Source organism: Ammospiza caudacuta, chromosome 30 (genome assembly GCF_027887145.1).
Source record: "Ammospiza caudacuta isolate bAmmCau1 chromosome 30, bAmmCau1.pri, whole genome shotgun sequence".
NCBI lineage: Eukaryota > Metazoa > Chordata > Aves > Passeriformes > Passerellidae > Ammospiza > Ammospiza caudacuta.
The window spans coordinates 4,310,715-4,328,686 of record NC_080622.1 but is presented as its reverse complement, the minus strand read 5'-3'; the positions used below and the strand labels follow the sequence as shown (position 1 = coordinate 4,328,686).

The 17,972-nt window shown below is 44.4% G+C and overlaps 1 protein-coding gene across 1 annotated transcript; it reads right to left on the bottom strand.

The window, feature by feature from the left end:
- Positions 1-2,000: 2,000 nt before the first annotated feature.
- Positions 2,001-17,891, bottom strand: RNF115 (ring finger protein 115). The gene is made up of 9 exons (XM_058821815.1): positions 17,752-17,891; positions 16,007-16,065; positions 15,186-15,237; positions 13,057-13,262; positions 9,567-9,638; positions 9,406-9,478; positions 7,747-7,840; positions 5,079-5,194; positions 2,001-3,125 (listed from the first exon to the last, which is right to left on the bottom strand). Exons 1-9 carry the CDS (start codon positions 17,830-17,832, stop codon positions 3,015-3,017), a joined length of 864 nt encoding a protein of 287 aa, XP_058677798.1. The 5' UTR covers positions 17,833-17,891; the 3' UTR covers positions 2,001-3,014.
- Between the last annotated feature and the right edge of the window lie 81 nt (positions 17,892-17,972).

Sequence of the window (17,972 nt, the reverse complement as noted above, 5' to 3'; positions counted from 1 at the left end):
TTTGGGGTCTGGGGGCGGCGCAGGGACCAGGAGCAGCCCCGGGGATGGAAAAGGGAAAGTGGGAATGGACGGGACGGATGGAGCAGCTCCGGCAATAAAGCTCCGGCCCGTGGGACTGGGAGCGGGAATTCTCCTTCATCCGGGGGGAAAAAACCTGGAATTATCCCAAATCTAACACAGAGGGAGGGGGAGACCCAAATCCCAGCCCCTCACTCAAATCCAGGATTCTGAGGATCAGGAATCTTCCATCCTGATTTCCAGATCATCTGGGAGCAGGAATTTTTCATCCAGGGGGGGATAAACCTGGAATTATCCCAAATTTAACACAGAGGGATGGGGAGACCCAAATCCCAGCCCCACACTCAAATCCAGGTCAAATCCAGGATTTTGAGGATCAGGAATCTTGGAATTCCTCATTTCCAGATCATCTGGGAGCAGGAATTTTTCATCCAGGGGGGGAAAAACCTGGAATTATCCCAAATGCAACACAGAGGGAGGGGGGAGACCCAAATCCCAGCCCCACACTCAAATCCAGGTCAAATCCAGGATTTTGAGGATCAGGAATCTTCTATCCTGATTTCCAGATCATCTGGGAGCAGGAATTCTCCTTCATCCAGGGGGAAAAAACCTGGAATTATCCCAACTCTAACACAGAGGGAGGGGGAGACCCAAATCCCAGCCCCTCACTCAAATCCAGGATTTTGAGGATCAGGAATCTTGGAATTCCTCATTTCCAGCAGGATGTGGAAAAGGGAAGAAGTGGAAGAAGTGGAATTCCCCCCAGAAATCTCCATTATCAGGGGAGCTGGATACGAGAGAAAAGCACTGGGATAAATTTATAAATCCAGATGGATTTTCCCCCCAAAAAATCCCCTCCTGCCCCAGGATTGGGGTGTCCCTGTGTCCCACAAAGTGTCCCCAACAGCAGGAGGTGTTTGGATCTCCTGTTTTGGGGACAAATTCAGCAAATCAGGGTTTTCCTTCCCAAAAAAAGCTTTTTATGAGCTGATTTCTGCCCCCCCTCACCCACCCCTCAAATTCCGTCTTCCCTTTCCCAGCTCCAAGGATGAGTTGGGAATGGGGATTTATTGAGAAAGGGAATTCATTGGGAAAGGGAATTCATTAATTGGGAATGGGAATTCATTAATTGAGAAAGGGAATTAATTCACTGAGAAAGGGAATAAAGGGAATTCATTGGGAAAGGAAATTATTGAGAAAGGGAATTCATTGGGAAAGGGAATTCATTAATTGAGAATGGGAATTCATTAATTGAGAATGGGAATCCTTTGAGAAAGGGAATTAATTCATTGAGAAAGGGAATTAATTCATTGGGAAATGGAATTGATTGGGAATGGGAATTCATTGAGAAAGGGAATTCTTTGAGAAGGAAATTCATTAATTGAGAAAGGGAATTCATTAATTGAGAAAGAGAATTCTTTGAGAAAGGGAAATTATTGAGAAAGGGAATTGATTGGGAATGGGAATTCATTGGGAAAGGGAATTCTTTGAGAAGGGAATTCATTAATTGTGAAAGGGGATTCATTAATTGAGAAAGGGAATTCTTTGGGAAAGGGAATTCATTGGGAAAGGAAATTCTTTGAGAAGGGAATTCATTAATTGAGAAAGGGGATTCATTAATTGAGAATGGGAATCCTTTGAGAAAGGGAATTAATTCATTGGGAAAGGGAATTAATTGGGAATGGGAATTCTTTGAGAAGGGAATTCATTCATTGAGAAAGAGAATTCTTTGAGAAAGGGAAATTATTGAGAAAGGGAATTGATTGGGAATGGGAATTCATTGAGAAAGGGAATTCTTTGAGAAGGGAATTCATTAATTGAGAAAGGGGATTCATTAATTGAGAAAGGGAATTGATTGGGAATGGGAATTCATTGGGAAAGGAAATTCTTTGAGAAGGGAATTCATTCACTGAAAAAGGGAATTCATTCATTGAGAATGGGAATTCATTCACTGAGAAAGGGAATTCTTTGAGAAAGGCCTTTATTGGACGGAAGAGCAAAGAAAATCAGGAATTAAACCCACGTGGATGTGGAGCCACCGAGCCCAAGGGGTTTGGGAACTTTTCCCCCCCCTGACACGAGGGATGGGGGTCACAATGTCCCCCCCAGGGCTGCCTGTGGATACCACGAGGAAAAATCCCAGGATTCAGACCTGGAAAAGTCACAGGAAATGGAAAAAAAAAAAAAAAAAAACCAAAAAAAACCAAACCAAACTCTGAAAACAATGAGGAAAAATCAAGAGTTTCCTTAAGTTATGGGGAGGGTGGGGGGTTGCCAAGGGAATGGTCCATAATTCCATAATTCCTGCCTGGAATGACTCGTGGGGGGCACAGGGAGCTTTGGACACACCTGGGGCCACAGGCAACGTGGAAAAGGGTCCCAAAAAAACCCCAATCAACCCCAAAAATTGTCCAGGATGAGACCAAAATCCTGCTCAGAGCATTCCTGATCCCACAGAGCTCCCAGAGCCTCTCCAGGACCACGGGGGGCTCCTGAGGCTTCCAGAACCTTCCTCCTTCCACCTGCCATGATTTCACAGACCCCCACGGATCCCATCCCAACCTGGGGCAATAAAATCTCTCGTGGCTCCAACTCCAATCTCCTGGAGTGCAGGAAGACCCCAAAAATCCCCTTTTTTATCCCAACCTTTTTCCAGAGAAGGCTACGAGGGATGCAACCCCTCTTTGGATCAGGCCCCTACTGGGAAAAAAAAAAAAAAAAAAAAACCAAACAAAACCTTTTCTGATACAAAAAGAAACGAAACCAAAACACTCCCAAAACCTTCCCAATTTAGGGCTAAACGAGGCAATTCCGTGGAGCAGTGGAGCAGAAGGAAAAATTCCTGGGAGAAGAGAGCGCTCGGTGCTGCGATCCCACAGGGTGGGGCCCCCTAATTCCTGCTACTGGGGGGGTCTGGTGGAATTCTCAACGCACACCTCGAGCTGGGAGACGCCCCTGGAACCTTCTGGAAGGCTGCAGAACCTCTGCCAGGAGGGTCAGAATGTCCATCTCTCCTGCACTGGGCTGTCGGAGGCGTCGGGGTTTGGGATTTGCCTGCTGGAATCTTCCCCCTTGAGGCTCTTCCTGCACACCGGACACGTGTCGTGCTGTGGGGGGGGAAAAATCTGAATTTAATGTTTGAAAATGCAGCAATATTTGTAAGGCAAAATAGAAATTGTAGGGCAGTTAGTTGAGTTTAGTTTTAGGACGTTTTTCATTAGTTTTAGTGTTATATAATTATATAATTTCCCCTTGAGGCTCTTCCTGCACACTGGACACGTGTCGTGCTGTGGGGAGGGGGAAAAATCTGAATTTAAGGTTTGAAAATGCAGCAATATTTCTAAGGCAAAATAGAAGTTTTAGGACACTTAATTTAGTTTATTTTTAGGAAGTTTTTAATTTCCTTCTTCATGAGTTTTAGTACTATATAATTATATAATTTCCCCTTGAGGCTCTTCCTGCACACCGGACACGTGTCGTGCTGTGGGGTGGGGGGAAAATCTGAATTTAAGGTTGTAAAATGCAGCAATATTTCTAAGGCAAAACAGAAGTTTTAGGACACTTAATTTAGTTTATTTTTAGGAAGTTTTTCATTTTCTTCTTCATGAGTTTTAGTATTATATAATTATATAATTTCCCCTTGAGGCTCTTCCTGCACACTGGACACGTGTCGTGCTGTGGGGAGGGGGAAAAATCTGAATTTAAGGTTTTAAAATGCAGCAATATTTCTAAGGCAAAATAGAAGTTTTAGGACACTTAATTTAGTTTATTTTTAGGAAGTTTTTAATTTCCTTCTTCATGAGTTTTAGTACTATATAATTATATAATTTCCCCTTGAGGCTCTTCCTGCACACCGGACACGTGTCGTGCTGTTGGGGGGGGGGAAAAATCTGAATTTAAGGTTTTAAAATGCAGCAATATTTCTAAGGCAAAATAAAAATTGTAGGGCAGTTAGTTGACTTTAGTTTTAGGGAGTTTTTAATGAGTTTTAGTATTATATAATTATATAATTTCTCCTTGAGGCTCTTCCTGCACACCGGACACGTGTCGTGCTGTGGGGGGGGAAAAATCTGAATTTAATGTTTTAAAATGCAGCAATATTTATAGGGCAAAATAGAAATTGTAGGGCAGTTAGTTGAGTTTAGTTTTGGGAAGTTTTTAATTTTCTTCTTCATGAGTTTTAGTGTTATATAATTATATAATTTCCCCTTGAGGCTCTTCCTGCACACCGGACACGTGTCGTGCTGTGGGGTGGGGGGAAAATCTGAATTTAAGGTTTGAAAATGCAGCAATATTTATAAGGCAAAACAGAAGTTTTAGGACACTTAATTTAGTTTATTTTTAGGAAGTTCTTAATTTTCTTCTTCATGAGTTTTAGTGTTATATAATTATATAATTCCCCATTGAGGCTCTTCCTGCACACCGGACATGTGTCATGCTGTGGGGGGGGAAAAATCTGAATTTAAGGTTTGAAAATGCAGCAATATTTCTAAGGCAAAATAGAATTTTTAGGACACTTAATATAGTTGATTTTTAGGAAGTTTTTAATGAGTTTTAGTATTATATAATTATATAATTTCCCCTTGAGGCTCTTCCTGCACACCGGACACGTGTCGTGCTGTGGGGAGAGGGAAAAATCTGAATTTAAGGTTTTAAAATGCAGCAATATTTATAGGGCAAAATAGAAATTGTAGGGCAGTTAGTTGAGTTTAGTTTTAGGAAGTTTTTCACTTTCTTCTTCATAAGTTTGAGTAGTTCGAAATAACAATTAGTAAGAAATAATTAGTTAGAAAATTTTGCATTGCAGGCTGGGCGTGATGAGTTATTAGGTTAAAAATCAAAATAATTTGAGTGTCGATTCTTAATTGGACAGTTTATCCTTAGAGAGAAAATTCCTTAGGGTTAGGTTTATTTTGTAGCTTGTAATTTGAATATTCAGCATCCAATATACGTCATATATTAGGTGCAATATAATATATTCTCAAAATTCCATCTCTAAACTTTCTAATGAAAAAAAAAAAAGATAAAATATGATGAAAATGGGGTTTTTGGGACCTTACCAGCTCGAGCCAGGGCACGATGCAGCTGCTGTGGAAGACGTGGTTGCAGGGGAGCTGCCGGACGTGCTCGGCCACGGTGTAATCCTCCTTGCACACCGGGCACTCCAGCCCCGTGTCTGTGGGGAGGGATGGGGCAGCAGTCAGGGGCTGGGGGCAGCTCGGGGGGCTGGGGCACAGAGGGGCGGGCAGGGGGCACAGGGGGGATGGAGGGGTGGGGCAGCGGGGGTTTGGGTGGGATGGAGATGGAGCGGGGAGAGAGGAATTCCTGCCAGGATCATCCATCCATCCGTCTGTCTGTCTGTCTGTCCATCCATCCATGGATTCCATCCATCCATCCATCCATCCGTCTGTCCGTCCATCCATCATCCATCCATCCATGGATTCCATCCATCCATCCATCCATCCATCATCCATCCATCCATCTGTTCATCCATCCATCCATGGATTCCATCCATCCCTCCATCATCCATCCATCCCTCCATCATCCATCTGTCCGTTCATCCATCCATCCATGGATTCCATCCATCCATCTGTCTGTCCATCATCCATTCATCCATGGATTCCATCCATCCATCCATCATCCATCCATCCATCCATCATCCATCCATCATCCATCCATCCATCCATCATCCATCCATCCATCATCCATCCATCCATCTGTCTGTTCATCCATCCATCCATGGATTCCATCCGTCCATCTGTCTGTCCATCATCCATCCATCCATCCATCCATCATCCATCCATCCATCCATCCATCCATCCATCCATCCATCCATCCATCCATCATCCATCCATCCATCCATCCCTCATCCATCCATCCATCCATCCATCATCCATCCATCATCCATCTGTCTGTCCATCATCCATCCATCCATCTGTCTGTTCATCCATCCATCCATGGATTCCATCCGTCCATCAGTCTGTCCATCATCCATCCATCCATCCATCCATCATCCATCCATCCATCATCCATCCATCCATCCATCCATCAATCCATCCATCCATCTCCATCCATCCATCTCCATCCACAAAATCCCCTGGGGCTGGACAATCCAGAGAACAAAGAATTCCCGAGCTCCTTTGGTGATCCCAGGGATTTTCGGATATTCCAAAATTTCACAATTTCTGCCCAGCTCTGTGGGCTCAGCCACGTGGAATTCCAGCTTCCCAGAGAAGAGGATGAGAGAAGGGTGTGGAAAACCACAGGATAAAAATATCCCGGGTAAAAATGTCTGCTTTAACCATAATGGAGGAGTTGGGTTCTGGGAGGGATCCTTGGGGTGAAAAATTCATGGGATTTTTTCTTGCAAATCCAGGATTGTGCTGGGACACCCCCAGGTCCCTGATGGGGTGAAAAATTTATGGAATTTTAAATTGCAAAGCCAGGATCGTGCTGGGACACCCCCAGGTCCCTGATGGGGTGAAAAATTTATGGAATTTTAAATTGCAAAACCAGGATCGTGCTGGGACACCCCCAGGTCCCTGATGGGGTGAAAAATTTATGGAATTTTAAATTGCAAAGCCAGGATCGTGCTGGGACACCCCCAGGTCCCTGATGGGGTGAAAAATTTATGGAATTTTAAATTGCAAAACCAGGATCGTGCTGGGACACCCCCAGGTCCCTGATGGGGTGAAAAATTTATGGAATTTTAAATTGCAAAACCAGGATTGTGCTGAGATATCCCCCAGGTCCCTGCTGGCAGATTTCCACGGCATTCCCAGAGCAGAGTGTGTGGAGTGGGAAAGGGAAGAAGGGATTGAGAGCACAAACAGGGATTTGGGATGGGGAAATCATTATAAGAGGGGAAAACAATCATGGGGATGGGAAAAAAACCATCATGGGGATGGAGAAATCATCATGGGGAAGGGGAAAAAAAAACAATCATGGGGAGGGAAAAATCATCATGAGAAGGGAAAACAATCATGGGGATGGGAAAAAAACCATCATGGGGATGGAAAAATCATTGTGGGGAGGAGGAAATCATCATGAGAAGGGAAAACAATCATGGGGATGGGAAAAAAAACATCATGGGGAGGGGAAAAAAACCATAATGAGGAAGGGGAAATCATCATGGGGATGGAGAAATCATCATGGGGAAGGGAAAAAAAATCATGGGGATGGGAAAAATCATCATGAGAAGGGAAAACAATCATGGGGTTGGGAAAAAAACCATCATGGGGATGGAAAAATCATTGTGGGGAGGGGGAAATCATCATGGGGAGGAGAAAAAAAAACCATCATGGGGATGGAGAAATCATCATGGGGAAGGGAAAACAATCATGGGGATGGGAAAAAAACCATCATGGGGATGGGAAAAAAACCATCATGGGGATGGGAAAAAAACCATCATGGGGATGGAAAAATCATTGTGGGGAGGGGGAAACAATCATGGGGAGGGGGGAAAAAAAACATCATGGGGAGGAGAAAATCATTATTTTGGGAAGGGGAAGAGTCAGCATGGCACATTTTAGGACTCCCCACACACTCTGGAGAACGCTGGAGCTCCAACATTCCTGGGAGGACCAAAGCCCAGAGGTGGCAGCAGCAGAGCTGGGGAGCTGCCAGCCTCCAGCCCAGTTCCAGGGGTACAAAATGGAAATGGGGGCAGCTCAGGATGTCAAAGAGCAGCACCCAAGTGCCCATGGGTGGGGGGATGGAGGCACCCACCGACTTGTTCCTGTGTCACCGGCACCGTTGGGAGCGACGAGATCTTCTCCTTGTCTGCTGGGGGGGGCCCTGTGTTCTCCAGCTGGCCCAGGAGCTGTGCAGGGGGAGAAACCCGAGCTCAGGAGCAGGGATGGGCCCTGGAGCTGATGTGGTGAGGTCCATTACTCCCATTAAAAGGGATGGGTTAATTCCCATTAAAAGGAATGGGGTAATTCCCATTAAAAGGAATGGGGTAATTCCCATTAAAAGGAATGGGGTAATTCCCATTATTGCCATTAAAAGGGATGGGGTTATTGCCATTATTCCCTTTAAAAGGAATGGGTTAATTCCCATTAAAAGGGATGGGTTAATTCCCATTAAAAAGAAATGGGTTAATTCCCATTAAAAAGAAATGGGTTAATTCCCATTAAAAAGAAATGGGTTAATTCCCATTAAAAAGAAATGGGTTAATTCCCATTTAAAGGGATGGGTTATTCCCATTATTCCCATTAAAAGGAATGGGTTAATTCCCATTATTCCCATTAAAAAGGATGGGTTAATTCCCATTAAAAGGAATGGGTTATTCCCATTATTCCCATTAAAAGGAATGGGGTTATTCCCATTATTCCCATTAAAAAGGATGGGTTAATTCCCATTAAAAGGAATGGGTTATTCCCATTATTCCCATTAAAAGGGATGGGTTAATTCCCATTATAAGGAATGAGTTAATTCCCATTAAAAGGAATGGGGTTATTCCCATTAAAAGGAATGGGGTTATTCCTATTAAAAGGAATGGGTTATTCCCATTAAAAGGGATGGGATTATTCCCATTATTCCCATTAAAAGGGATGGGTTATTCCCATTATTCCCATTAAAAGGGATGGGTTAATTCCCATTATAAGGAATGAGTTAATTCCCATTAAAAGGAATGGGTTAATTCCCATTAAAAGGAATGGGTTAATTCCCATTAAAAGGAATGGGGTTATTCCCATTAAAAGGAATGGGTTATTCCCATTATTCCCATTAAAAGGGATGGGTAATTCCCATTAAAAGGGATGGGATTGTTCCCATTAAAAGGGATGGGTTAATTCCCATTATTCCCATTAAAAGGGATGGGATTATTCCCATTAAAAGGGATGGGATTGTTCCCATTAAAAGGGATGGGATTATTCCCATTATTCCCATTAAAAGGGATGGGTTATTCCCATTATTCCCATTAAAAGGGATGGGATTATTCCCATTATTCCCATTAAAAGGGATGGGTTATTCCCATTATTCCCATTAACAGTCATGGGATAATTCCCACTAAAAGCGCCCGGTTGAGTTTATAATTTTATTTTTATTATTGTTATTATTCCCATTCAAACCTGCATCTGTGTTCTTCATTATTCTGTGATTTTATATTATATTAAAGGATGCTATACTAAATTATACTAAAGAATAAAGGATGCAGACAGAAGGCTACAAAGAATGATAATGAAAACTCCTGACTCTCTCTTCATTGGTTATTAAGTCAAAATAATTTACATGAAACCAACCAAACAATCTCCAAACCACATTCCAAGCAGCAAAACACAAGAGAAGCAAATCAGATTGGTTTCATTTCTCTGAGGCTTCTCAGCTTCAATGCTGGGTAAAAAAAAAATGATTTTTGCAGGGGACTGTGGCAGTGGCACTGACCTGGGTGACGATGGCGTCGAGGCCGCTCTGTCCCCACGCGTAATCGCCGGGGCTGGAGTGCAGCATCCCGCTCCTGCCAACGGGAGAGGCCAGAATTGCCCAAATTCCCAAATTCCCAAGGCTGGCTGGGATTCTCTGCTGGGATCTGGGAGATTACTCACCAGGAGAAGGGGTGCTGCGAGCCAGGAACGGCCGAGTTGGCGAAAAAGCCGGCAAAGATCTGCTGGATTATCCTGGGAGAGGAGGGAAGGGTGAGTTCAGTGAGGGGACGAATGGTGGGAGGAAATAAAGGGTAGGAAAAGCAGGAATTGCTGCTCATGGCTGTGAAAATCCCTGGAGAAAGCTCCAAAATAGAGAGCAGGTGTGGGACAAAAGCCTTGGTCTCTCTACATTTGGTAGCTATAGCCACTTTCTCTTTCCTATTCTTTTCCTTTTCCCCCAATTCCTTTAACACATTTACTGTGGTCATACAATAAAAGTGCATTTGTTTTGATTGATAATGCAATCCCCTGTCCATGTTGGCACACCCAGCAGAGCTCACTCAACCCTTTCCATGCTGCTTTTTTACTGGTTTTTTGCTGGTTTTCAGTTATTGAACCATCACGATTCCTGTTTCTGATTGTGCCACCCAGCAGAGCTCACTCACCCATTTCCCTGCTGATTTTTTGCTCTAGATCAGTCAGTGAACCATCACCACTCCCATTCTTGATTGTGACACCCAGCAGATCTCACCCACCCCATTCCATGCTGTTTTTCACACTCTAGATCAGAGTTTTCCAGCAGATCTCACTCACCCCATTCCATGCTGGTTTTCACACTCTAGATCAGAGTTTTCCAGCAGATCTCACTCACCCCATTCCATGCTGTTTTTCACACTCTAGATCAGAGTCTTCCAGCAGATCTCACTCACCCCATTCCATGCTGGTTTTCACACTCTAGATCACTTTCCCAGCAGAGCTCACTCACCCCTTTCCAATCTGGTTTTTCACACTCTAGATCAGAGATCACACACCCCTTTCCATGCTGTTTTCCACACTCTATATCAAGAGTTTTCCAGCAGATCTCACTCACCCATTCCATGATGGTTTTTTACACTCCAGATCAGTTATTGAACCATCACCACCCCTGTTTTTGATGGTGCCACTCAGCAGAGCTCACTCACCCACCCCATGCTGGTTTTCCACACTCTAGATCAGAGCTCACTCACCCCATCCCATGCTGTTTTTCACACTCTAGATCAGAATTTTTTGAGCAGATTGTCACACTCTAGATCAGAGCTCACACACCCCATTCCATGCTGGTTTTTCACACCCTGTATCACTTTCCCAGCAGATCTCACTCACCCATCCCATGCTGTTTTTCACACCCCACATCAGTTACTGAACCAGTTTCTGACAGTGCCCCCCAGCAGATCTCACTCACCCATCCCATGCTGGTGTTTTTGCACTCTAGATCAGAGTTTTTCCAGCAGAGCCCACTCACCCATCCCATGCTGTTTATTTCACACTCTATATCAGAGTTTTTCACACCCCACATCAGTTACTGACCCAGTTCCTGACAGTGCCACCCAGCAGAGCCCACTCACCCCACTCCATGCTGGTTTTTCACACTCTAGATCAGTTACTGAACCAGTTTCTGATGGTGCCACCCAGCAGAGCCCACTCACCCCACTCCATGCTGGTTTTACACTCTAGATCAGTTACTGACCCAGTTCCTGACAGTGCCCCCAGCAGATCTCACTCACCCCTTTCCATGCTGGTTTTCACACCCCAGATCAGTTACTGAACCAGTTTTTGACGGTGTCCCCCAGCAGATCTCACTCACCCATCCCATGCTGTTTATTTCACACTCTAGATCAGAGTTTTTCACACCCCACATCAGTTACTGAACCAGTTTTTGATGGTGCCCCCCAGCAGAGCCCACTCACCCCATTCCATGCTGGTTTTACACTCTAGATCAGTTACTGACCCAGTTCCTGACAGTGCCCCCCAGCAGATCTCACTCACCCACTCCATGCTGGTTTTACACTCTAGATCAGTTATTGAACCATCACCACTCCTGTTTTTGATGGTGCCCCCCAGCAGATCTCACTCACCCACTCCATGCTGGTTTTTCACACCCCACATCAGTTACTGACCCAGTTTTTGATGGTGCCACCCAGCAGATCTCATTTACCCCATTCCATGCTGGTTTTTCACACCCCACATCAGTTACTGACCCAGTTCCTGACAGTGCCCCCCAGCAGAGCCCACTCACCCATTCCATGCTGGTTTTCACACTCTAGATCAGTTACTGACCCAGTTTTTGATGGTGCCCCCCAGCAGATCTCACTCACCCACTCCATGCTGGTTTTAGATTTTAGATCAGTTACTGCCCCAGTTCCTGACAGTGCCCCCCAGCAGATCCCACTCACCCCATTCCATGCTGGTTTTCACACCCCACATCAGTTACTGACCCAGTTTTTGATGGTGCCACCCAGCAGATCTCATTTACCCCATTCCATGCTGGTTTTTCACACCCCACATCAGTTACTGAATCAGTTTTTGACAGTGTCCCCCAGCAGATCTCACTCACCCATCCCATGCTGTTTATTTCACACTCTAGATCAGAGTTTTTCACACCCCACATCAGTTACTGACCCAGTTTTTGATGGTGCCCCCCAGCAGAGCCCACTCACCCCATTCCATGCTGGTTTTACACTCTAGATCAGTTACTGACCCAGTTCCTGACAGTGCCCCCCAGCAGATCTCACTCACCCACTCCATGCTGGTTTTACACTCTAGATCAGTTATTGAACCATCACCACTCCTGTTTTTGATGGTGCCCCCCAGCAGATCTCACTCACCCACTCCATGCTGGTTTTTCACACCCCACATCAGTTACTGACCCAGTTCCTGACAGTGCCCCCCAGCAGAGCCCACTCACCCATTCCATGCTGGTTTTTCACACTCTAGATCAGTTACTGAACCAGTTTCTGATGGTGCCACCCAGCAGAGCCCACTCACCCCACTCCATGCTGGTTTTACACTCTAGATCAGTTACTGACCCAGTTCCTGACAGTGCCCCCCAGCAGATCCCACTCACCCCTTTCCATGCTGGTTTTCACACTCCAGATCAGTTACTGAACCAGTTTTTGACGGTGTCCCCCAGCAGATCTCACTCACCCATTCCATGCTGTTTATTTCACACTCTAGATCAGAGTTTTTCACACCCCACATCAGTTACTGACCCAGTTTTTGATGGTGCCCCCCAGCAGAGCCCACTCACCCACTCCATGCTGGTTTTTCACACCCCACATCAGTTACTGAACCAGTTTTTGACAGTGCCCCCCAGCAGATCTCACTCACCCATTCCATGCTGGTTTTCACACTCCAGATCAGTTACTGAACCAGTTTTTGACAGTGTCCCCCAGCAGATCCCACTCACCCCATTCCATGCTGGTTTTTCACACTCCAGATCAGTTACTGCCCCAGTTCCTGACAGTGCCCCCAGCAGAGCCCACTCACCCATTCCATGCTGGTTTTAGATTTTAGATCAGTTCCTGACAGTGCCCCCCAGCAGAGCCCACTCACCCATTCCATGCTGGTTTTTGCACTCTAGATCAGTTACTGAACCAGTTTTTGATGGTGCCCCCCAGCAGAGCCCACTCACCCCTCGATGGCCGGCGAGCGCTCCGGCCGGGAGCTGCCCCGTGCCCGGTACCTGCGGGGCATTGGCAGCCGTGGGGGGCGGCTGGGACCCCAAAGCTCTCCTGGGGCACCCCTGTCCACGTCCCTGGGCTCTGCGTCCAGCGAGCTGCTGCTCAGCAAGGGCCGGAAATCCGGGAAGAACATCGTGTGGTCCAGGTGGTCCCAGAGCTGTGGAGAGCGCGGGGTTAGGCTGGGGCGGTGTGGGGGTGATGGAGCTGGCAGAGGGGGGCAGGGATTGGGTTAATTGGGATAATTAGCAATGAAATCCAGGTGTCTGAGGTTAATTGTGATCATTAGCAATGAAATCCAGGTGTCTGAGGTTAATTGTGAAAATCAACACTGAGATCCAGGTATCTGAGGTTAATAGTGATAATTAACACTGAAATCCAGGTATCTGCTGTTAATTGTTAAAACGGAACACTGGTAAAATCAGGTGGGGCAGGGATCTGCTGTTAATTGTGATAATCAACACTGAGATCCAGGTATCTGCTGGTAATTGTGATAATTAACATTGAAATCCAGGTGTCTGCTGGTAATTGTGATAATTAACACTGAGATCCAGGTATCTGCTGGTAATTGTGACAATTAACACTGAAATCCAGGTGTCTGCTGTTAATTGTGATAATCAACACTGAGATCCAGGTGCCTGAGGTTAATTGTGATAATTAACACTGAAATCCAGGTATCTGAGGTTAATAGTGATAATTAACACTGAGATCCAGGTATCTGCTGGTAATTGTGATAATTAACACTGAAATCCAGGTGTCTGAGGTTAATTGTGATAATCAACACTGAGATCCAGGTGTCTGCTGTTGATTGTGATAATTAACATTGAGATCCAGGTGTCTGCTGTTAATTGTGATAATTAACACTGAAATCCAGGTATCTGAGGTTAATAGTGATAATTAACACTGAGATCCAGGTATCTGCTGGTAATTGTGATAATTAACACTGAGATCCAGGTGTCTGCTGTTAATTGTGATAATTAACACTGAGATCCAGGTGGGGCAGTTATCAGCTGTTAATTGGGCAGTTGATTTATCTCTTGTGCAATTAACATTTCAGTGGAGATATCTTCTGTTAATTGAGTGTCCCTGCAGGGTTGATCAAATTCCAGAATCCCATTGGGTGATGCTGTGCCCAGGGGGCGGAGCCAAGAATTCCTACCTGGATACAATCTGAGGGTTTGGGACACCCAAACTTTTCCTACTGGGAATTCAGGAATTTCTGGGATATCAGGATGGATCTCTCCCAAAATTCAGGAATTTCTGGGATATCAGGATGGATCTCTCCCAAAATTCAGGAATTTCTGGGATATCAGGATGGATCTCTCCCAAAATTCAGGAATTTCTGTGATACCAGGATGGATCTCTCCTAAAATTCAGGAATTTCTGGGATATCAGGATGGATCTCTCCTAAAATTCAGGAATTTCTGGGATATCAGGATGGATCTCTCCCAAAATTCAGGAATTTCTGGGTTATCAGGATGGATCTCTCCCAAAATTCAGGAATTTCTGGGTTATCAGGATGGATCTCTCCCAAAATTCAGGACTTTCTGGGTTATCAGGATGGATCTCTCCTAAAATTCAGGAATTTCTGGGATATCAGGATCTCCCTGAAACTCAAATTTCTGAGGTATCAGGATCTCAGGAATTTCTGGGATATCAGGATCTCCTTGAAATTCAGGAATTTCTGGGAAATCAGGATGGATCTGCTGAAATTCAGGAATTTCTGGGATCCAAACTGATATCCAAGGAATATTTTGGATAAATGGACCCAGATGAAGAGGGGGATACCAGAAGGAAGGAATTTAGGAATTTAGGAAGGATGGATCCAGATTGTAATTCTATTTGGTGACCCCATTTCTGGCCCAGGATTGAGTGGATTTCCTCCAAATTTGGACTTTAAAATGGAAATATTCTGGAAAATCTGGGAGCAGGAGAAACCTCCCCACCTGGCTGAGCATTCCCAAACAAATCCCAGGATTTTCCCTCAATCCTCTTTTTCCTCTCATGCCCAAAATGTCAATTTTTAGTCTTCTAAAACTCCCCAAAATCCTGGAAATTCTCAGGAAAAAGGAGGAAAACTCACCTCTGAGAACTGAGAGGAGGGGCTGTCATCCAGGGAATTGCTGTCAAAAAAACTGGGAAAAAGAGGAAAAATGAGGGCAGGGCTTAATTCCTAAAATCCCCCCTGAGATTCCCAAATCCCCTCCTGTGTTTGCTGAAATATCCCCAAAAGGGGTGAAAATAAAGAGAAAAATAAGTAAAAAAATAATTGAAAAAAGGGTTTTTACTTTCAAAATATGAAAATATTTAAAAATATGAAAAAAAGGGAAGAAAAAAAAATTAAAAAGGGAAGAAAAAAAAGGACCAAAAAAGTAAAAAAAAAAAAGAACAGAGAAAATAGTAAAAAGATGGGTTTTTTTCCCTAATTATGAAAAAGAATAAGGAAAAATCAAAAAGGGGGAAAAAAAGGCCAAAAAAGAGAGAGAAAAAAAGAAGCAACACAAAAAATAGTTAAAAGGATTTTTTTCCCCTAAATAAGAAAAAGAGGAACAGAAATATTAAAAAAGGAAGAAAAAAAGACCAAAAAAGAGAAGAAAACCCCCCACAAAAATAATGAAAATGGGTGTTTTTTTACTAAATACTAAAAAATACAAATATTTTTATTTTCTTTAGGAAACAAAACCAATCTTTTTTTCTTTAAATTCTAAAAAAGGTAAGAAAAAAAAATCATAAAGTTAAAAAAAAAAAAAAAAGACCATAAAGTGTAAAAATATCAAGAAGACCAAAAAAGTGTTTTTTTGGTAAATGATAAAAGGGTAAAAATACATTAAAAAATAGTAAAAAATGGCATTTTTTACATAGAGTATCCTCATTATAAATTGAATTTCCCTGGATTTTTGGTACCTGGAATCATCAGTGACTTCCTCGATGAAGCCGGACTCACAGCGAGGGCAGGTGTATTCCTGGCAAGGCAAAAAGAATGAAAATTAATCCCAAAATATTTCAAATTCTAAAGAAAAAATCTTCCCCTTCAGGAAAATTCCTGACCCTGGATGTCAAACAGCTCAAAACAACAGAAAATCTGAAAAAAAATCTGAAAAAAATCTGGAAAAAATCTGAAAATCCCCTGGAATTTGGGCACTACAGCTGCAGATGCAAGGAACAAAATTCCTCCCAAGAATAAAAATTTTCCCTGTTCCCATTCCCAGATTTTTATCCCAGAATGAAGAAAAAAAATCCCCCAAAAAAACCCCAAAAAAAGATTTGCATGGATCTTCCCTCTCCACATGCCAGGAACTGGGAGAATCCCGGATTTTTAATTGGAATATTCCAAATTTTCAGTGTGGATTTTGTGGGATCCCGGATTTTTTATTGGGATATTCCAAATTTTCAGCGTGGATTTTGTGGGATCTCATATTTTTAATTGGAATATTCCAAATTTTCAGCGTGGATTTTGTGGGATCTCAGATTTTTAATTGGAATATTCCCCAGTTTTCAGTGTGGATTTTGTGGGATCTCAGATTTTTAATTGGAATATTCCCCAGTTTTCAGTGTGGATTTTGTGGGATCTCATATTTTTAATTGGGATATTCCAAATTTTCAGCGTGGATTTTGTGGGAACTCCTCTCAAATCCAAATCCTGGAGCAGAATTTTGAGTTTTAAATCAGATTTTTTTTTTTTTTTAGGTTGGATCAAATTTTACCACCACCAGCAGCAGGTGGGATGCTGCAGCATCCCTGGGAGCTTTGGAATATTTTGGTTTTCTTGGAATATTTTTATTTTTGGGCTATTTTTGCTCTTGGAGTCCATCTGGAAAGTCTCAGCTTGCCACCCAGGAGCTGGAGAGAGATAAAAATGGAATTTGGGAGAAATAACTGCAGGGAGGGAAAGGGGAACAGATGGTGGGTGGGATCCTGCAGATTGCCCGGATTTTCCCTGGGATATTTCCAGGGATTATTCCCTAAAACTGGGATAATTCCATGGATTTTCCCTGGGATAATTCCCTGCATTTTCTATGGGGTATTTCCATGGATTATTCCCAGGAACTGAGATAATTCCATGGATTTTCCCTGGGATATTTCCAGAGATTTTTCTCTGGAACTGGGATAATTCCCTGGATTTTCCTTGGGATACTTCCAGGGATTATTGCCTAAAACTGGGATAATTCCAGAGATTTCCCCTGGATATTTCAAGGAACTGGGATAATTCTCAGGATTTTTCCTGGGATATTTTCAGGGATTATTCCCTGGAACTGGGATAATTCCCTGCATTTTCTGTAGGATATTTCCAGGGATTATTCCCTGGAACTGGGATAATTCCCTGCATTTTCTTTGGGATAATTTAGGGGTAATGGACAATCCCCACTCTGCCGGAGGAGCAGAGCAGGATGAGAATGGGACGAGGGTTATGGAATGATCCATTTCCATCAGGAACAGAACATTCCCGCAGCCCCTTTCCAGATTTTGGGGGATCTCCTGTTCCATGAGGGAACAACTTCGGGGGCTGGAGGTCACCCCTCCCTCAGGGGCCCCGGGAGCCATTGGGGGATCCCCCCTGTCCCTCCATCCGCCCGGGCAGCTCGGGGCTCTCCCCCCGGCCCTCCCCGCTCGGGGCTCCCCCTCTCCGGCCCTCCCTTCCCGGGGCTCACCGGCAGCTTGGGGCTGACCTCGCCCTTGCAGCTGTGGCAAAAGAACCGGTGCTGCTGCACCGCCGCCGCCGCCTCCGCCATCTTCCCTCACAGCCGCCGCTGCCGTCACTCCTCCCAGAGCAGCGAGCGCGGGCCAGAGCGGCCCCGCACTTCCGGTCAGCTCGTCTGCTCCGCGCCCTGCCTGCAAAGCGCGGCCGAGCAGGATAGAGCGGCCCCACAAG

Coding starts and splice junctions, on each gene's coding strand:
- RNF115 (XM_058821815.1), bottom strand. CDS start 17,832: ATGGCGGAGGCGGCGGCGGCGGTGCAGCAGCACCGGTTCTTTTGCCAC. Junction 15,238..16,006: donor GAAGTCACTGATGATTCCAG/GTACCAAAAATC, acceptor TCTTTTTCCCAG/TTTTTTTGACAGCAATTCCC. Junction 9,639..13,056: donor CGCTCGCCGGCCATCGAGGG/GTGAGTGGGCTC, acceptor CTCCTCTCCCAG/GATAATCCAGCAGATCTTTG.